We start from the raw sequence: 21,852 nt of genomic DNA on the forward strand, positions 1-21,852 counted from the left end.
ATTCGAGTTCTGCAGTCCTCTGCTTATACACACACACACACACACACACACACACACACACACACACACACACACACACACACACACACACACACACAGCACCTGTGCTGACGCATCTTCCCAGCGACCAATCAGTTGCCTCCATTTATCAATCATAGAAGTAATCTGCTTGGAGTGCATAAAATGCTTTAACGTTGAGGCTACTCGGACCTGCTCTGTGGGTTTCGTGGCGTCTGACTGCGTCTGCGTTTGTTTTAGGTACCTGGAGGTAGAGTGGGAGGTGCGTAAAGGCACTCAAAGGAGTTTTGGGAAGGACGTCATGAAGGGTTCCAGCCCACGCGTCCCTCAGCAGGACAACTTCAGCGACTGTGGCGTTTACATCCTGCAGTATGTGGAGAGCTTCTTTGAGGTGAGAGCTTTATAGAGTTGGACATCGGTGCAGTTCTGGTCAGGAGTTGAAAATTCAGGCTGCTCTGTAAGTGACATTTGTCCTTCGTCCTTTCCGTACAGAATCCGATTCCCAGCTTCCACCTGCCAATGAACCTGTTGGAGTGGTTCCCTCAGCAGAGGATGAAAACGAAGCGCGAGGAGATCAAGGAGCTTATCCGAAAGATTCAAGCTCAGCAGGAACTGGACAAGAAGGAGTCTGACCAGGTCGAGGCTCCGCCAGGCTCCCCAGAGGAGCCGGAGATCGAAGAGACATCTGGGTTGAACGGCAGACTGCCAAACGTACCCATTAGACCCTGAATCCACCTCACCCCCCTCCTGTTTGGCGTGGGAGGGGGGCGTGGACCTGATTGTACGCTGCTGGTTTCACTTTGACGTGTCTGAAACGTTCCTCACCTCCCTCCGTTAACCACAGACCACACCTGAACTTTGTACTGAATAAATGATGAAGTGTAAATACGCCGGAGTTTCTCCCGCTGCCTTTGTAATTTACTGTTATACGAGTCATTCATGGAGTGCCCCGTTAAGTTATGTTTCATAGATGTTCTTCTCTCTGCAGGAGGATCCCTGCAGAAGATACTGTCTCGCTCTCGCATTGGTTATTTTCTAAGCTTTCAGGTTTGTGTAGACAAACAGAAGGAGAAGAATAAAAGAACAGAAAATTGCTGTCTAAGTTATAAGGATCCACCCGTCTGAGGAGAGAAACAGTTTTTGGAGAGTTGATTTCCAGCTCGTGAATCACACGGTCGTAGTTCAGTGCTTGTTGTGTCTCTTCCATGTGGAGTGGATAAATTTTCAGCATTAAAAGAAAACTTTTGATGCAAGAGCACTTCCTCTGCCTTAGCTTCTCATTTGTTTCCTCAGCCACAACATCGACACCCACCGTCACAGCGCGGACCGCCGGTCAGCTGATCCGGGCTCCAGCTTCAGGTGGAGGTTTGGTTTGAGCGTGATGTGGGAGGGGTGTAAATGTAGCAGGAAAATATCCTCCCAGCTACGTGCTGTTGATATACAGTGGCTTGAAAAGGTATTCGGCCCCCTTGAACTTTTCCACCTTTTGTCACATTACAGCCACAAACATGAATCAATTTTATTGGAATTCCACGTGAAAGACCAACACAAAGTGCTGTACACGTGAGAAGTGGAACGAAAATCATACATGATTCCAAACATTTTTTACAAATAACTGCAAAGTGGGGTGTGTGTAATTATTCAGCCCCCTCACATGTCCTTTGTCCTTTCCGTACACATTCAGATGTGCAGAGCTGGTAGAGACATACCCTAAAAGACTGGCAGCTGTAATTGCAGCAAAAGGTGGTTCTACGAAGTATTGACTCAGGGGGCTGAATAATTGCACACACCCCACTTCTCAGTTATTTATTTGTTAAAAACGAAGTGGAACGAAAATCATGTCTGATTGTACACCACTTTGTGTTGGTCTTTCATGTGGAATTCCAATAAAATTGATTCATGTTTGTGGCTGACAAAATGTGGAAAAGTTCAAGGGAGCCGAATACTTTTGCAAGCCACTGTAAGTGAAATGAAGCAGGTATGTCAAACATCAACTCTGCTGAATTTTGTTTTCACCAATGTTTGGAGTTTTCTGTGACCTCATCCATCTACCTGAATGTCTTCCTTGACTTGCAAGGAGTGCCTGGAGTTGGCCACCCCTGCTCTAGACGCTGCTGAACTAGCCCAGGGGTGGGCAACTCCAGGCCTCGAGGGCCAGTGTCCCTGCAGGTTTTAGATGTGTCCTTGAACCAACACAGCTGATTTAAATGGCTAAATTAGCTCCTCAACATGTCCTGAAGTTCTCCAGAGGCCTGGTAACGAACTAATCATGTGATTCAGGTGTGTTGACCCAAGGTGAGATCTAAAACCCTCGAGCCCTGGAATTGCCCACCCCTGAACTAGCAGATTAAGGAGCTGCTTCACTCCTGGCTGTTTCATCTGGGCCGCCTAGATGCCGAGAGGACTTTGAACGTCTCTGTGTGAACCTGCGTTAATTAGTTCCCTTCATATCAGACCAATCTGTGAACCTGAGAAGCAACCCCACACATAATGCTATCACCCCCATGCTTCACAGTAAGTCTGGTGTTAACAGTGCCTGGTCTTTCCTCAGCAATAATTTAGTTCACTCCCTAAAAATCCAAGTTTTGAATTCATCTTCAGGATTTCACGCTCAAGTCTGGAAGGTGGACGTCTCCATGTCAGGCCTCTGATGCTCAGTTAGAGGCTGTTGGGCTATGACAAAGGCTCTTGGCTGATAATCTCGGAGTATAACGTCTTTTCCCACGACCACCAGAGTTGCTCACTGCAGCTGCATCAGCTAGTGTTAAATCCCTTGAACCAAATTAATCGCTGTAGTAATTATCCAGTGGAAGGTTCTTTCTAATTTGCTCTGTTCAGTCCTGCTGGTGACTTTATTTTATATATGTGGTTTTTTTTAGCAGGCAGCGTTCTTAAGAGATGTGAGATGTCCACTTTCGACCAATCGTGGAACAGTAAAGATATTACGTCTGAACCAGTCAACTCCAGATTTTCTCTTCTTAATTGGATCGAGCCCCACGTCACATAAAAACACATCCATGCAGACAGGCAAACCGAACCGGTCCCGTCACCATCCTAGGAAAGTCCAGAAAGGTGACTAACCAGCTGTTTGATTCTTTTAGTTTGATATGCCAGTGAGCAGAAACATCTGGACCTGCTGTGTGTCCTCACTCAGGTGTGGCTCCTCGCAGTGATCAACATGAAGCAAGTTCAGTTTGTTGAAGGTCGCCTGCTGCATCAGGTGGTTTGTTTGAAGCGCTGCTCTCAGCTTTCAGTTTTCTAACCAGCGTCCCATTACAGACAATAAAACATTCATGACTCCTCTGCGGTGTTTTGTCCTTCCACTTACCATGAAACCTTTACAGCATCAAAGCATTAAATATAAATTAAGTGTTTTATGTGTTGATGGAAGCCGAAGCCCTCATCATGATTGTCTTTAAGAAGATAAAACCAGCGCCTGCTTTACTTCCTGGCTTCTTTCCAGAGTTTTTAAATCAAGAGCAGCCACTCAGGCAGGGCTTTCTCCAGCTGCTCTAACAGCCTGAGCTTGTACAGTCTTATTATTTCAAACTTTAAATAAAGCCTCGTAGACTCGAGTCTAGCGTTTCTGACTGACACAGACTGAATACATCACATATAACCTCATCAGATGCTTTTCTGCTCTTACTGATCACTCAAAGCACTTTTCACGCATCTTTTTGTTTTATTCCCTGAAATGCTTCATCCACTTTGCATCCACACCAAACAGACACAGCTGTGGTAGGAAGCCGGAGTACCCGGAGGAGGAAACCCGGGAGACCCCAGGTCTCATCTTGAGATCTACATCAAAGAGAAAAGAAAGCACCACAGGAGATGGCAAATACCATAAATAGACACAAACCACAACAAGAACAAAAACACTTCAAAGAGACACAAATACACAAAGGATCTACAAAGAGACATCAGTAATGACGAAGACACAAAACTACCAGAAATAGACAAAAAAAAAAAAAAAAGACTCAAGCATCTGCATGCAATGAGTAGGCAAAAATAAGTGTATGCAAAATATTACAGAAGACACAAAACCACGTGAAAGCAGCACACATTTACCTAAACAAATATAAAATGACCATGAAACAACTTTCTACACTTTTAAGAAGACAAAAATAATCTTAAAAGAGAAAAACACCTTGGAATGGACAGAGCAAAAGAAAAGGAAATAAAACGCCTATGTAACAGAGAAACAAGATTGTAGACAAAAACTGTCTCGCAACACACACAAAAATTACCAAAAGACACAAAAATGATAGCAAAAACAACAACGACGACGACAAAACACTCCTATGTGAAACAAACGATTAAAACGCATCACCACAAAAACATATAAAAACAGACACACTACTAAAAGGATTAAAACAAACATAAAAACAAACATATGGAAACGTCATGAAACAATTCGAAGACACAAAACAACAACAACAAAGCAATCCATGCACTGACTGCAAAACAACACAAACCGAGCACAAAGAAATCACCAAACTACGGAAAATGATTACAAAAATAAAACAACGTGAAATACGATGAGGCAAAAATAACCACGAAAAAGATGAAAACATTTTGTGAGAACCGCTGAAGAGACACAAATGTAAGATTTTTTGTGACCAGTGTTTAGAAATAAAAACACTATTTCGTATATTTCTTTTTTTTTTCTTTTTTGTGTAACATTGTCAGTTTTTCTCCGTTTTTATTCAATTATTCTTTTATTGATATAGTGAGAAATTCAGTCCAGAACAAAGAAAACGCGTCACAGAAGATTTTGGCTCATCTTTAAATCACAGACCAACTTTGACTCGAGCGACGAGAAGAGTCCTCTCAGCAAACCAAAGCACAAACTCCACAAGCATCTCAACCACCTGTGACAGCTGAGGCAACATCTGCATCTCACCTGGTGCTTACAGCTTCATTGATATGACCTGATTAATTAATGATCATCTGTATTTTACTGTATTCCATCCGAGAGTCGTGTGCTGTGAGTGTGGCAGCAGACAGATTAGCACCATTGTTGTCGTCTTTGACATTATCCCTATTAATCCTTCCTCACACACACATCTGAACGTGTAAAGAGTGGAGATGATTTTTCTACAGCCTCTGTGGGACTTCAGATTTATTCGTGTCAGAGCTTCTGCTGATTTTCCTGATTTGTCTCAGATGCTTCTGTGAGTCCCAGTTTGGAGAGTGATTTTACTCATGAAAATGTTCTTCCTGGGAACATGCCAGAAACAATGAAGCGAAAAACTGCAGTTCCTCTAACGGCCACATGAGGCTGATTCTAAAGGCGAGTGCATCCTCACAGAGAGCGTAAAAGCTGGACCAGAGTCACCAGTGCTGTGCTGTTCTGCAAATTTGGGTTTTGATCTAGTACCAAGTAAATATCAGGCCAGTACTACCAATAGCTATACTTTAAACTTGTAAAGGCAGCTTATGTACAGGGGAGCAGCGTGTCGTGATTTATGAAATGAATAATTATGAATTTTCTGAACTCATTTTAGTGAGTACTAAATCACTGTAATTTTTACTTTCCACAGTAATTAGTTAGTACAATGAGTAGTTTTCCCTCTTCATAAAATCTCTAACAAGGATGAATAATTATTATGAGCCATCCATTTGGATGCTGCACCTCACTGTAGCTAATTTAAAACACTGAGCTGGACCTCTCATTTGGAGTTATACGACCAGTAGAAACCAGACCAGTGAGTGATGTCACGGTGGCTAAATCCATCTTTAAATACAGGCTGGGGGACCCTCAGGGCTCCGTGTTCAGTCCACTTCTTTTTTACAATGTACACAAACAACAGCAGACTTCCTGCTCAGAACTTTGATTCCTTCCTGGGATCTTATGTTTTTCACACTCTTGTTTAAAACGCAAGGGGTTTTATAATTTATAATGTAGTTTTTTAATTTTCTGTTATGTATTTGCAAAAAATAAACAATACAGCACCAAAAACATTTTCATTTCCTAAGTCAGACTTTTTATGAGATATTTTAGTTGCTGTGTGAAACCCTGTTACAAATGCACCAGATTTAAAAAATGTTCTTTAATAAACTCTTGGCCACTGGGCTGAAGGTCATCCTCGTATTAAATATTCAATTTCAGATAAAATTTAATAAAAATTACATTTAACAATTTTTCAATGGTTACACATTTTTTTTGTTAATTTTTAGCATTTATTTGCAAATCTTTGCTCAAATTTAAACTTTTACAAAGTCAGCAGATTTGCCCCCCCTCAATCTAAGAGACACATTTGTGATTATTTTATTAAAAATGATATGGGAACCGGGTTAAAATTAGAGTAACAGGATTGCACAAGTTATGCATTCAGCCACGTTAAGTAATATATATATATATATATATATATATATATATATATATATATATATATATATATATGTATATATATATATATATATATATATATATATATATATATATATATATATATATATATATATATATACATATATATATATATATATATATGTATATATATATATATATATATATATATATATATATATATATATATATATATATATATATATATATTACTTGTATTTGTAGATTAAATGTGACAAAAACCAAACAAAAGAAGGAAAAAGTGGATTTATAACTTATTTTAGAAATGTTTTTCCATAGATTTCTTTTTTTATTTGTTTATTTCTTTTTTACAAAGTTTACACAATAAATGTGTGTCTTAGTGTTTATTTTCAAATTAATGGGGAGTGGGGGACAGAAATTGTTGAATATTTTGCTTTTCTTTTTAGCATAAAAAATGAAACTATGATAAAGCCCTCCTCTCCGGACAGCGGCCCCTGCAGGACGGACCCCTCCGCCGGAGATTATTGGCACAGCCAGTGACGTCACGGGGCCAGTTTCCCAGGATTGCTGCGGGAGTCGGAGGCTGCTGGGCGGGGAGAGCGTGGGCCAGGTTGCCGGAGCGGATCATCTGGAGACAACCGGCACTGTGCGGCTAGTACGAGCGCTCCTTTTTCTGGAAATTTCTTTTTTTTAAAACCCTGCTTCTGTAAAACAAGCTGAGGAGTCCCGGGAGTTTCCTCTGAGAGCAGGTAGGTCGTACCGGCGTGCACCGGGGAGGTTTTATCTTTACAAGCCTGGGATGTTAGCTAGCTGACGGGCTACAGGAGACGCAGCGTCCCGGTGCTAGCAACAAGCAACCCGGGGAGGCAGTCCAGACACCGGGGACGAAAACCGTCGACACTGGGCTAAAAGCTGGGGGAGGAACTACCGAGTCCACTGGAATTTAGCGCAGTTTTCCCCTAACAGCATCCACCATCTTTATTTTAATTTTTTTTTTTTTTTTTACAATGAGTTAATATGCTTGGGTTTGTGTAGCTTTGTTGATAAGAGTTGATGCCACACTACCTTCAAAAACCTGGCCATTTAAAGTTTCTGTAACGACCAAAGGAGGGATGTACGAAAATTACAGTCTCCAATGCATATTTCGAATAATTAGGACCCTCTCTTAAATTCGGCTTACACAACAACTGCTGTGCCCCACTTTATTTCAATACAGCTTCCAACTTTTTAATGCGCTGCCATTACCACCCGATGGAGGGGTTCTGGTGGCAGGACTCAGTGTAAGAAGATGAAACAGCAAGATCAAAAAGTTGGATTATTTTCGTGGAAATGTTATACACCTGCCGAATGAAAACAGGTGTCTCTCGGATTATAAAAAACGATGACTCATTGTTCATATCCAGTGTGCGTGCGTGAAAGGCAAGGCGATTCAACATGTCACCTGTTTTGAACGAGGTTCGGCCCGGCGTGAGATCGCGTTAGAACATTTATCACAAGCCTTGTTAGGTTAGAGGGAGGTAAAAGGGGAAAGAGGCTGGCAGTTGAGATGCAGGTTCAGTGGTGCGTACATGACACGGGAGGCTGTGGTGTTGCAGCACCGATATGTCACATCTCACAACACGAGCAGGGCTGCGGCCTGCACAATGCACACTCAGCACACTGCTCCTGAGCCTGGGAGGAATCATCAATGGACATGCTTTGCATAAGAAAAAAAAAAGGCAGAGTGGGCGGTGGGCTCGGTCTTTGTGATATTATTGCTTGAGCGATGATGGAAGATAATGTGGCATCTTCAGGAAAGTCAGGATGCAGAGAGGGAACGAGCCCAGGCTTTGCTCTGGTTTTATCTGTGTTGCATGATTATATAAGAGTACTCAGCTTTTATTGTGCGTTTCCTGAGCTCGTTGTTGTTGGCCTAGAGCTGCTTTGAAATCACTGTTGTGGAAATGATTATGACCCCAAATGCAGAAAACTGTGTGAATTACTCATATTTTATTCGATTTGTGATGCCCCACATTGCATATTTGTTCATGTATGAAGTTTTCAACGCCTCAGGTCCTTTTATAATAGAGCTCTGAGGTTATAGTATGCCTTTAGTTTGGGTGGAGGCCTCTTCAGCAGGAACCTCCTGATTTTCGAAGGGACTTTGACTTTTCTTTTATGGCCAGATTGCTGTATAATTTCATTATGTCACAACAGGAAATGACACTTGTTGTAAAGTGAGTTGCTCTTCCCTTCAGGAAAATGCAGGAAGGTCATTGATCAAGGTCCTCTTGACCACCTCCTGCTTTTAAACATGTCCAGTGGAAGACTAGCTTCTTTTTTAGATGTGTAACCAATATCAACAGCTGGATGGCACAAAATGTTCTTCAATTAACAACCTCAAAATCAGAAGTTATATACAAGTGTTCTGAAACTGTCCCAGGCCCCTTAGCATCCACAAATCTAGGAAACATTTTGATGGGTGGGTAAGTAGGTAGACGGGTACATATGTAGATAGGTAGGCTGATAGATGGATAGATACGTTGGTATGTAGGTAGATTGGTAGGTTGTAGATGGGGTACATAAGTAGATAGATGGATAGGCTGGAATTTATAGATAGATGTATATGTAGATAGCTGGGTAGGTAGACGATAGGTTAGCAGGTATGTGGGTGTAGATGGATAGCTTGGCAGGTAGGCAGATAGATGGTTCGGTTGGTTGGAGGATGGATGGATCATTAAGTTAGTAGGTAGGTAAATTGTTTAATGATTGGTAGATGGATACTGTTTTGTCCCCATGGGGAAGTCTGACTTGGACTCCAAAGCTACAACCCTGAACACATATGGACACACAGCACCAACAGACAGATTTAAATACTAAACAAACAAGAAGGAGACATCACTCAGTCTGGAATTGCTTTGCAGTGCAACCTGTGGTTGTATCAATATATTCTTGGCCAGAAGAAAGGCATTGTTCAACCTGATAGAAAGATCAGTTTGCACTGCTGAGTCTGAATTGTCTGCCTGATGGCAGAAACTCATATTGAGACTACAGAACATGGATCACGCAGTATTCTCTCTTTTTGTGGGTTGAAGACCATTGAAGATGACGATCTTTCTGCAGTTTGAATATGCATGTTAACTATATTCTCAGTGACAAAGGACATTTCTTAAACTGTGACCTGATTACGCATTCTAAAGCAGCCCAATACAACTTAAAGAGATTTTGTTTTTTGTTCAGACGCAGTCTGCCATAACCATTGAGCCAAACATCAGAAAAGCTGTATAGTTCTGCTTCTTCTTTTTTCTAATTGTTCACAGCTTGTCTGTCCCTGTTCAGCTTTCCGTTTGAATTTCTGCTTTTGCTTGTCTGTCAAAGTGCTTTGTTATCTGTGTTCTTCCTAAGGTGCTGTGTAAATAAAGTTATGCCTGGTTATTGGATTAGTTGGATGACATGTTGCTCCCTTCAGCCCTTGCTCTTAAGTAGAAAGAGTCTGTCTGGATAAAGTTGATTTCTGGCTGCAGAGCTTCCATCCTCTGTGCTATGGCTCTTGGTCAAGTGTCTTATTCGCGATAAGCTGTTTATGTGCATCTTTATCCACTTTAAGTTCTCTCGTAGACACGAGGAGGCCGAGGATTCAGGACATGATACGGCTTCGGCGGCAGACTGGGTTTAAATGTTCATGCTGGATGTAATTTCTGTCAGTAAACACCTCTCGTGCTGTGTTGTGTTTTCCTTGCATTGTCACCCTGTGGAGGAAGCAGTTGGAGAGGTGGGAGGATAGGAAGGAATGAAGTTGTCCTTTGCCCAGTCCAGGAATCCCTGGAATATCCTGAAATGTTTAGAACGTGCAGAATCTGAGGATGTATTAGCCTCGAGTGTAATGAAGTAAGAACACAGGCTGACGCGTCACCATTTGGGCGCTTTGAACTTTTTAACAGCTGTTGGTAAACGGTGCACATATGTTGAAAAGTTGTGCAGATTTACCACCAATCAGACCTTTAAGATAACCTAAGTGTTACGGGAAGCTATTATGTAAAGTTCCATTTATTTTTCCTATAGAAATTTGAGGTACTTCCTTCCTTAAATGTTGTAGGGAACGGAGGGAATTTCTACACTCTGAGCTTATATAAAAGTCTTACCTCACCTCGTCTTACTTCAGATTGTGTTTGGTCAAACTCCAGCATGGCTGTAATTTCTGTTCGGTTTTTGTTTCGGTTGCTTTCTTTTCTTTTTCTGCTCTGTTCTTTTTGCCTCGTCATCACCTCAGCTCTGTGTATTTTACAAATCCGACAGCTTATTTCATGCTTAGAAGTTTGAGGCACAGTCAGAACTCATGTTTGGACAGTTGCTTCACTATAATAACTATAACCTTACTCGTCTAAGGATGCTGACTAGAGATGTACCTGCCACTTACCTAAGTAAGAAAAGCCTCAGGAATCAGTCAAAATGAGCACGATAACAGGCGAGGTTAAACTATGACCATGCTGGTACGCTGCCTGTATCTCAGTGCTGTGTGAACCCGCTGATCACAGCACCCAATAATCGAAACATGCTTTTAAAATTGCTGAAATTTGTGGCAATGTGAGCAAAGCAACGCACCTGCAATTCAGCGTGACAGTGCTTGACATCACCGCATTCGAGGTGAATTGGAGGTGAGAGCGCTGATGCCATCACCTCAAAGTGATGGGTTGCTTTTATAATGCAACAAAGCTGATTGTTAGTTTCCCACAATTAGACTTTCTTTGGCTGGAAAAGCATATTTACTTTGACATTTTTATTTTTTTATTCCTGTGGTCTCATTTTTAAAGCACAGCTGGTCAACACTGGCTCGCCCTGGTCGGTTCCATCTCGTTTCCCACCAGACGGGGTGGTCAGGTCGCTGTTGTGGCGATTTGCAATGTCATTTAGTCTCAAGCCTCTCTTGTCATAGTTGGTCTGACAGTATTGAACTTCACCTGTGCTCCACGTGCTGTTCACTTTATTTCATTAATGCTTCAGTTTCTTTATTGCACTGCCAGATCCAGCAAAGGGAGGATTCCAGTTAAAGAGTTGGAGGAATTGAGAATAAAGCAGTTTGTAGTTCATAGTGTTTCTGACAGGCGAGGTCGTTCAAAGTTAGCTGTTTGTCAGAAAACTGTGCATTTTTTTTACTTATTCCTTTCAGAGAGATTAGGTGCTAAAAATATGATCGAACTCTGTGGAAGACCCTGTGTCTACTGTCTCTACTGTGTCTGCTGTTTATACTGTGCGGCGGGCACATATCCTGACTCCGGACCTGCTCACTGATTGGCTCAGATAACACGCCAAAAGCCACGTTACATACAAACAGGACTTCCCGAACCATGACAAACCTCTTCAGCCTGCAGCAGCAGCTGATGATGATGGAGCAGCAGAGTTCATGCATATCTTGTTTCTGATGGAGATATATTAATGGTGGTGGTAGCGGCAGTGGTGGGACTCCACTACCTTCCATCAGCCTTTGTAATAAAGGGAATATGAGCTGAATTAGTCACGCCACACCGAGCAGACCACATCGCTTGTTGATGATGATGAAGAGTGTCGGCTTACACGCCGTCTGCCTTGCCCCAGGGTTGGGTTGTTTTTTGTTTGTTTTTTTGTTGGGTTTTTTTTTTTTTTTTGAGTCTCTGTGGGACCTAAAACGTGCTGTTATGTGACTGTTATGTGTTTTGATGAATCACACAAGCGAAGCAGGAGTTGTAAACAGAAGCCTCGTGGACTTGTTTTCCTCGGAGCTAACAACAACCCCGTTTCTGGATCTTTTAAGATAAGAACCCTAAAGCTGAGAGCTAAAGTAGATAAGATGAATTCAGTAATGCAAAATAAACAGAACAAATGGCTCCCAATTCTTGTACCGACTCTAGCAAAGCAGACAAAATGAGAAAAGATCTTCTTTCTTTTTTTTCTTTTTCAAACATAACAGCTGGCTATCAGATGTCAGCATCTGTCTCTTGATATACCCATGAACCTTTGCTTTTTAGGTTGTTTCCTGCAGTTGGGTCAGATTTCCTTCCGACTCCAAAAACTTCAAAAGCTTCAACATTTGCCTGCTCTTCTTTGTGTAATTTTAAAAGGAAATTCTGGTTTAGTTCAAAATATAGGGCTGTGCGATATGACCAAAATCTCATATCCCGATATAAGAATTCTATCTTCCGATAACGATATAAATCACAAAAATGTAACATTTTCTGTAAATTCTGTGAATCTTGGGCAGCTCGACTTGCGGGAAGTGTTTCCAGCTGCGCGTCATGTAGCTGGAGTTGAGTTTTTAACTGATGCATGAAACTACACATTTTTAGACATAAGTTGTAAAGGCCGCCGTTTTCTTTGCCAGTATTTATTACACGGCGTGCTGCGGGGAAAAGCCTGTTCTAACGTTTGAGTCGAAGGTTTATTTTTTTAGCACCTGGCGGCTCTTTTTTTTACTTCTCATCCGTAAATAATCTGCTCTTTCACGTGATTCAGTTTATTTTGAAAAGTCTCAACAGCATCTTGAGCTTTATTGTGAAAGGTTTATGTGGAACATAAACAAGCGGACACGCGAGGGTTTTACCGTCGTTGTTGCTAACCACAAGCATAAAACAGGCGCTTGTCCGTCTGTAGTGTGGTTATATAAAATATAAGAGAAAGAGAGAACTTAAAAAATAATGATTATATTTCATACATGAACAAATAAAATGACTCTATTGCCGTTTCCTACATATGCCAGGTCTCTAATTTGACCAAAAAAATGGGTTTTAAGTGTTGTTTGTATTTTCTTGGTCATTACATACAGTAAATACAACATTATCCATTGCATGTTAGCTCCAGTAGTGGACTGGCTCCTTTTTGACCTGATCTTCTTTATTCCCGTTGGTTCTGATCTGTTGGAGGTGCAGAAGGTCCCTCCTGACTCATATCTGTGGTGCTGATGATGACACCCAATCAAAGTGGGTGCACCATGTGTTATGTAGGGGGCTCTTTGAACTCACATGGAATCAGAAAGCAAGATATGTAAATTCTGAAAACACAAAAAAGGTAATCACATGCTCATTTTTTATTTTTGTTTTTTCGAGTAATGAAATGTAGTGAGGTGCGTTTAAGAACCAGAGCTGTGGCTAATTTCTAAACCAGTTTAATCACAAGTTAATATATATGTTAGTCAGCTTTATCTGACTCACCTTTGAGCAAACTCTTGGCAACAGTGGGAAGGACAAACTCTGTTTTAAACATTTCACAATAAAAGCCTCACAAATAAATGATGGTTTTTTTTTGTTTGTTTGTTTGTTTGTTTTTTAAACTAAAAAAAAATGTGTACAGGAGATATTGAATCGATATAAACCAGTAAATTTAACAGAGTATTAAAATACCAAATAGGGTGAGAAGTAAAAATAAAAGGCAGGTTGTGATAAATAAAGAATGGTGACAAGAGTTCATGTTTACTTGTTGAAACATGAACAAACAAGGTGACAGAGATGTAAAACTCAAATTAAAGCGTTAAATATCATTAAAACTGCCTTTATTAGCTCATTTGCAGTGAATACTGCTCAATGATTGGCGATTTTCTGCAGGATTAAAGCTAAAAACAATTTATTCTGTTTCCTCACAGAGTGTCGGAGGATGGTGCCGACGCTCCATGTTGTACTTTTATGTCAGGACAAACTATTTTTAATTTTTAGTTTATTTTAGACATGTTTATTTTTAGCGGCTGCCGTCGGCTTTAATCGCCTGTACTCTCAGTCGCTCTCTTCCTTCCTCTCTCTCCGTGGCTCAGCTGTGACTGAAACGCTGTGTCATGTGTCAACATGCAAATGCACCCGGGCCATCAGCACGCCATTATGGTAGTGGGGGCTGTAACCACAGCAACAGCGAGGGCAGCCATTTGTCTGCTGATGGTGACCTTTGAATACGAAGGCCTTTCTGGTAACGGAGGCCTTTTCTCCGCTCTGACAGGCAGCTCTGATGTTTGAATTCTGGGTATTTTTCCAGGGAGGCTGGCTGCTTTGACATGTTACTGTGTTTTAAGCACACAGCTGGTGTTGTCGGATATTATTAAGCTTTAAAGGAATCTGTTGAAAGCGATGGATTGTAAAAAGCTGAGCACGTTTTTCTTCTTGCTGTCAGTACTCAAGAGTATTGCTGTTGACTTGAGCACGGAGAGCAGAGGTGTATGTGTGCACTGTTTCTTCCTCTGATGCGGCGTTTCCTTGCTCTGGATTTTCACACTGCTCATGAGGTTTGTGTGGCTCCACTCCAGGAGGACTTTGACCTGAATTAATCCGCCTCTCTTTAGCACTTAAATATCTAAATGACTCAGGAATACTGGCGCTCGCTGTTGCCAGGGTTTCACAGCGCTGGACCTTGTACTTCTAACTGCTGCTTTTGGGTCTGTTTTCGGATGTAATGTAAACTTTAAAGCTGCATCTGAGTGAATGTGAAGCTTTTTTTCGTTTTTTTTTTTTTTTTGTCTTCCTCTTTTGACTGCTCCCTTTAGGGGTTACCACAGTGGACCATCTGCTTCTGTTTCACGCTGTTTAACCCTTTGCATGTCCTACTTCACCACATCCACGAATCTCCTCTGAGGTCTTTTGGTTAGTGTCACAGAATTTAAAGATGAGGCCTCGTTTGCCTCTTATTGAATCCTGTGGACAGATTTAAATAAGAAACCATAGAAATAAATTTATAACAAGGACAAAAACAGAAAAATAAAAAACATTGGTGCAGCTGTTTTTTATTTTGTTAGCCAAGATTAGCTTGAAGGGAGTCTGTTTTACCTGGTGTTGCCTGTGGAGGTCAAACAGAAGTATGGCCAGTGTTGGGGCCAAACTGGGGCAGTAATGGGAGGGCGTTACATTTATGTAAGGACCTGCATTTGGGTTTTGTTTTTTTTTTTGTTTTTTGTTGGGGTTTTTTTAGCTAATGCTAGCTTGCCCATTGACACAGAGAAACTGCGCAATCTCCTATGTCAGAAAATAATGACGTGGTTTAGGTCGGCTCGTTAAACCAATCTCCTGGAGTTTTACGAGAACCGATTGGTTTCAAATAAGGTTTATGGTCGAATTTTAGCCAACATTTCTGAGTAAATGCAAATTTGTTGAGTGTTTCTTATTGTTAAAGTTGGTTGATGTCATCTTTTGTTTTATATATATATATATATATATAGATAGATAGATAGATAGATAGATATAAAAAAAAAAATTTTTTTGGGCCTTTTTGTGGCTTTATTTTTGACAGGGACAGTGAAGCCTGACAGGAAAGTGGAGGAAAGAAAGAGGGGAAGACAAGTGGCAAAGGACTTGAACCCGGGCCGGCTGCTCTCAGCCGTGTGGGATATGGTCGCCTGCTCATTCCAGTGAGCTAACCCGACGTCCAGCTTGATGTTATCTTATCTATAGCATGGACAAATTGACCTTCGTGAGTGAATTAGGTTGCTGATTTATCTGGGGCAGATCCTGGTTTCAGGAGAAAGCAAGAGCTCTGCTAGTCTTTCATAGTCTAACATGGAGAAATTGTTAGCCACAATAAACTGAATTTAATTAAAAACCTGGGCCCGTATCCCTAAAGAATCTTTGTGCAAAAAGTGGCTCCTAGCGGCCAAATTCTAAGAAAATTCTCAGAGTCATGACGTTTTCTTAGAATTTCCCCTAAAAGTGACACGACAATCCCAGTTAATATAAAAGCTATTCCTCAAGATTCCTAGCGCTTAAAAGGGCTCCTAAGGCGAGATCTGCTAAGAGCAGGGAAGAGGACTTTTAGTGGCTTAGGAGTTCCCCTAAGCAGCTGCACAAAATGGCCAACAGAAGAGGCAGGAGAGATGTCCTGCAAACACTGGATGACAGGGAATTATTGAGATGCTACAGATTGGATCGTGCAGGAATCATGTTTGTGGTGGATCTCCTTAGAGATGCAATTACTTCACCAACTCGACGCCACAACGCTATTACACCGGAGACGAAAGTAATCACAACCCCGAGGTATTTGGCAACCGGGAAAATGCAACAATGCAGCAGTGATGACTTGGGTCTGCAATCACAGACATTGCTAAAAGCTGAGCCGTGTTACCCTCGTTAAGACCACACTGGACTTGTAACGTTGTGATTTCTACTTCATTAAGGACAGCCTCTTGAGATAGGCCATCTTGTTTTCAACGGGGTCCATATGGGAGTGAAAGTACAAAATATGCCAGCTAGGATATTAATATGAGCAAATAAGACACGAATCATTATTTGAACAGGGTGTAATGAGTTTAAGTTTTCACATATTTTAGATTCTAATGGCTATAACCCCTACAGCTTACTATTCATTTTCCAGATATTTTCTTGAATGTGAAATATTATTTACAATTACAGTCAGCATAAGATTAGAGTATATAATATGTTTATTGATTTGAGGGTACATCCTTTGCTCATTATCACCAAAAGCTCATTTCCATCAAACTTGTAGGATCAACCAATCACGGCTTTTGAAATGATAACTCATACCTAGCAACGGGGTCAACCACACCTCCTCACTAAGATAGGATTTTCCATCCATTCCTTGCTCAGAGTTCACTGAAAATGTTCTGGAATCACTTCTAAGCTAAAACTCCTGGCAAGGAATTTTTAGGTTAAGTTAGGAGCTCTCTGAGAGGATTCTCAGAATCTTTAGGGATACGGGCCCTGGAGTTTAGGTTTAGGCACGCATCAGTGTACGTGATGTTGACTTTATGGGGTTTTTTGTTTGTTTTTTACATGATGTCAATTCTGAATATAACAATGACTCACAGTAAGCTAATAGCACGCACAAGCTCCTGTGGCATGTTGAGATGACAGTAGCACACAAACCTGTAATTTTTTTATTCATATTTTACATTTTGTAAACCCATATTTAATACAAGTTGTTAATTTTTGGGTTGTTAACATAAAGAGTGAAGTACTGTTGGAAAATACTACAGCTGGCTGTTGTTGGACTCACTGTGGCTGATTGGAAAATTTCGTCATTGTTGTTTGAAGGCCACTAAACATTTATTTCTGAGAGATCAGATTAATTTTGTGTTGACCAGCTGATCAATTATTCCACCAATAGTTCCAGTTGTAGCTGGGCACAAGTGGCAGACTCAAAGTTCGGGGCCAGAGTCAAGCGGGGTCCCATGGTTCGGGCCCAGTTTAGTACTGGTAACGGCGTCACAGCCTTTATTCCTCTCTGTTTCCTGCTCGTTATATTTAGCCGATACGGGTGCACAGCCAGCTCTCCAATGGCCCTCCACACTTTGTTGCTATGAGATGTGTTATGTAACTGTACGTCGTCCACACTCAGGAAAAAACAGTTTTCAGGTGGGGTTTTTTTTCTTAATGTGAACACATATGAGTATGTGTGTTTATGTTCCAGGATGCTCTTGGCTAAATAAGCTGATGCAGCTCTTGTCTTTTGGTCCTCGTTGTCTCAGAGTCTCTGTGGAGCCGGGCACTTCCTGTCCTTTTATTTTTTTTTAAATGTGAGTCGTTTGCCTGATATCACCGTCTGTCAGCCCCATTCAATAATCTGCAGTCAGGAAGTGACAGCATGGAGGAAAAGACTGCTGGACAGGTCATAGAAGTGTTTCAGAGTGACAGGAAGCACACTCAAGAGTCACTTAGAGTATTTTATCTGTTGGGACAATTTCTGGAAGTCAAAGAGTGCTCCAGTTGTGGGTTTCATGACTACAGAGACTTCCATGATAAGATACTGCTATTGACATTTTGAGTCGGGCTGCAGTTTCCATGTTTATGTTGTTCTTAATTAGGATTTAAAACAATAAAAAAAGTTTTTAGCAGGTTTGGTGAAGTAAAGGCAACTAAGACTACTAGAACAGCTACCCTGAGGTACCCCTGAGCAAAGTACCATCCCATTGAGCTTAGGATAGATCAAGGGTAGTTAAAACCAGGCCAAATGCAGTGAATCATTTGAGGTAAGTCACTTATCAGTTAGAATCCAGATGGCCTTCTTTTAACATGTGGACTAAACTACCCTGACATCACGTTTTGGATTGTGGACATTTGTGGAAAGTTGATTCTGTTTATCTGGAAATAACATTTTTACTGGAAGAAACATTTAGTTACTTGTCCAGGTGACTTCAGCCTAGTTTGGCGTTTGGCCATGGCCATCTTCTTAGAGCCAAAAATGACAATAGAGGGTTGGATTTGATGGATGCTGCTAATCTATTTGGTAACATCCAAAAAGTTGATTTTGTTCATCTGGACGAAGCATTTTCAGTGGGAGAAATGTTTCATCATCCAAGTGACTTCTTCAGTCTCAGCTGATTGCAGGTTTCCACAACCTTATAAAGAGTACACTTGCACAATGACTATGATAGCCCGCTGATCAGTGGTTGCTGATCAGTGCGGATTGGCTTTAGTATTTTCAGGGCTGTCACTGCTCAGAGCAAGTCGGCTCTTTGACTAATGTACCACCTTTTAGCTTCTTGTGACACTTTTTATTGGGGTTAGACTTCAACTTGAGGAGGATGACTCCTGTCAATCTTTAATCTGGATTACAAACTGTTCATAAAAGATCAGCACTTCAGAAAGCCCAGACGTCGGCTGAAATTGCAAAGAAGCAGCGTCCGAGCAGGTCATGCAAGGGACAGATATGCTCTTTGAGACCAACTGTAATGTTTCTGAGTTTTAAAAATAGGATAACAGAGTATTCCTGATATTCCTGAACATTTTTGGATGGTTGAATTTGCTCATTTAAGATATTTTTACTGAGGAAGAGGATTTACTTCTTGAACAATAAAGTTCACTGCCTGAGCGTGCTGTACTACAGCAGCAGTCTATTAGGGGTGTGTCTCTAATTTATGTCACAGTGTAGAGGCAGAGCACAGGATCAGATAAAAGTACTGTATGTGAACCAATACAAATACTAGTTTTTATTCACTAAACTGAATAGTTTCTGTGTGTTTGTGTGTGTATCACCACCTTTGTGAGGACAAGTTTCAGTTTAATTGTCTGTAGTCAGGACCTTTCTGCAGACTGAGGACCACTTCAAGGGATTGTCTCACACCTTGTTTTAAGGTTTGATTTGAGATTAAGAAGTGCAAAGTTGTGTGTGTGTGTGTGTGTGTGTGTGTGTGCGTGGGGTTACCAACTTTGTGAGGACCTGGTTCAGTTTTAATCCACTGCAGTAAGGACTATTTCAAAAGACTGTTTCAGACTGTTTAAATGTTTGATTTGGTTTAAGAAATGTAAACTGCAGAAACACACACACACTGTGTGTGTGTGTGTGTGTGTGTGTGTGTGTGTGTGTGTGTGTGTGTGTGTGTGTGTGTGTGTGTGTGTGTGTGTGTGTGTGTGTGTGTGTGTGTGTGTGTGTGTGTGTTGACCTATATTACCACCTTTGTGAGGACTCGGTTCAGTTTTAATTGCCTATAGTGAGAACTTTTGTGTGGTCGGTGAGGACCGCTTCAGAAGAGGTTTTCAGACATTGTTTTAAGGTTTGGCTTGGGATTAAGAAATTGAAAGTACAGAAGTACGTGTGTGTGTGTGTGTGTGTGTGTGTGTGTGTGTGTGTGTGTGTGTGTGTGTGTGTGTGTGTGTGTCAGGGAAGGTCACGTTACTTTCTGAAAGGACTCACCTGCTGACACGCCCTTTTCAGACCAATGTTTCTTGTGGGTGCGGCTGCAGCCGGTGAACTGCTTCAAAGAATGCTGGGTAACTTTCATGTGTGACTTTTTAAATAAACAAAACTTAACACAAGAAGAAAGTTTAGATCACATCCGGATTGGTTTGATCAGTTAGTGCGAGATAGCTTTGGTGTTTGATTTAGGCAGCAGAAAGTGGAAAGATGGCTGTGCACGAATGATTGTTTGGTTTCCTTTTAACCACTGAATAATAGAAAAATCAGCGAAGGTCTTTCACCTGATTAGCTGATTTAACCTTGGCTACTTCAGGCTCAAAGTTTTGTACATCTTTGAGCCCTCATACCTGTGTTACCCACATTAAATTAAATATTGCCAATACCAAATAAATATTGCAAACAGTCCAAAGACAGAACTGTTTTTTGTTTAGCTTTTTCAATGAGCATCAGTGTCATTAATTATGTTGTGGTCTCAATTGCAAAATTGCACCAATTTAAGTCTCTGATGTACAGGAAGAGGTCATATCACCATCAGGTGTAGGTGACTGATTTGACTACGTTATAGTATATTTTCTGAGACCCTCTGTGGGGGGGACAAAAGGATTGATTGCCCAAAGAGACTAAAAATCAGTTCAATAACCATTTGAAAACTCCTTTAGTGATACTATTACACAGAAGCAATGCACGACAGGTTTTCAAAGTTGCCAGAAGTGGGTCATTTAGATATCCCTGGGAAGGACACTGAAAATCAGAGAGTGTATGTGTGTGTGAATGGGAGACAAAAGCACTAAGACATAGATCAACAGTGAATGAGTGTGAAAGTGCTTTGAGCATCTAATTGTTTTTAGACTAACAATGATCTAATCCTTGTTATGTGAAACAGACTATCCTGCATCACATTAATCTATGAGCTAAGTTAAGACTGGTCTAACCCCACAGACCAGTCTAAACTATCTCTGTAAAACTGCTCCCACGCTTTGTTGCTCTTACTAATCAGCAGCCTTAAAAATACATAAGAAGATGTGAGTGAGCTGATAATGTTGCATCACGTCCTCAGAAGCGATGTCGTGCTGCAGTTTTATGGAGGAGGAAATGTGATGCTCGTTAGCAGAAAACCCTCACGGCTGCCCGTAAAGACACCCCGACGAAGGCCGTTATCAGCTGTGCAAAGTTCAGCGGCGCTGTGAGAGGGCGAAACACGGCATCATTTTCTGCACAGTTAGAGAACAGCCCGAGCCCATCAGCTGGTGTTAATCATCTCCCAGAGAGGAAAATGGCAACAGGACGAGCTGATATAAGCTCGGTGGGTCAGACTTTTACTGGCCCACATAAAACTCAGTTTAATTAATAAAAGTACTGCTACCTATAAGAAAGTATTTATTATGGAGACTTGAGTTTCTGAGTTTATATTAAAAACCTAACTCTATTGGAGTAAATGCTGAGCCATACTGTTTAGCAGTCTCTAGGTGATCGGGACTTTTATGTTAAAGCCTCTAACAGCCCTGCTTGTTTCATAGTACGGAGCTCTGCTGCTGATGTCTAAAAGCTGTTTGGATTGTTTTTTATCACGACTCTTTAAACGGTGCAACTGGATAATTAGCAGTAGTTTCCCTTCATTGCTGGTCGATGGGGCAGCAGTCTAAACAGACCTCCCTCTCCTCAGCCTCCACCTCCAGCTCTTCTGTGGTGTAGGTGTTCCCAAACCAGCTGAGAGACATAATCTCTCCAGCATGTCCAGCATCTCCTCCCAGTTGGGGATGGATGAAACGCCTCACAGAGGACATGTCCAGGAGTCGTCCTGTTCAGAGCTGATGCAGATTCATGACTGTACGCTTCCTGTAACTACCCACAGCTCATGGGCGAGGGTGGGGACGTAGATGGGCTGCTAAATCAACAGTTTCACCTTGACTCTCAGCTTTCTCTTTACC

General features: G+C 41.3%; 2 protein-coding genes across 10 annotated transcripts in view; both read left to right on the forward strand.

Moving 5' to 3' along the window:
• Positions 1 to 1,276, forward strand: part of senp6a (SUMO specific peptidase 6a) — a 29,724-nt gene extending 28,448 nt beyond the window's left edge. For both annotated transcript variants that reach the window (XM_026194822.2, XM_026194821.2), the window contains 2 exons: positions 259 to 409; positions 511 to 1,276. In XM_026194822.2, the coding sequence (XP_026050607.2) occupies positions 259 to 409; positions 511 to 747 (388 nt within the window). In that variant the 3' untranslated portion in view covers positions 748 to 1,276. The remainder of the gene's footprint in view (positions 1 to 258; positions 410 to 510) is intronic.
• Positions 1,277 to 6,712: 5,436 nt separating this feature from the next.
• The window catches only part of myo6a (myosin VIa), a 155,450-nt gene continuing 140,310 nt past the window's right edge, over positions 6,713 to 21,852 (forward strand). Inside the window, exon 1 of one of the 8 annotated variants that reach the window (XM_080289818.1) lies at positions 6,713 to 7,101. The gene's annotated coding sequence lies outside the window, so the exon portion shown is untranslated. The remainder of the gene's footprint in view (positions 7,102 to 21,852) is intronic. The other 7 variants (XM_080289815.1, XM_080289819.1, XM_080289817.1 and 4 more) reach the window with 7 other exon arrangements.

Source organism: Astatotilapia calliptera, chromosome 15 (assembly GCF_964374335.1).
Source record: "Astatotilapia calliptera chromosome 15, fAstCal68.1, whole genome shotgun sequence".
Lineage (NCBI taxonomy): Eukaryota > Metazoa > Chordata > Actinopteri > Cichliformes > Cichlidae > Astatotilapia > Astatotilapia calliptera.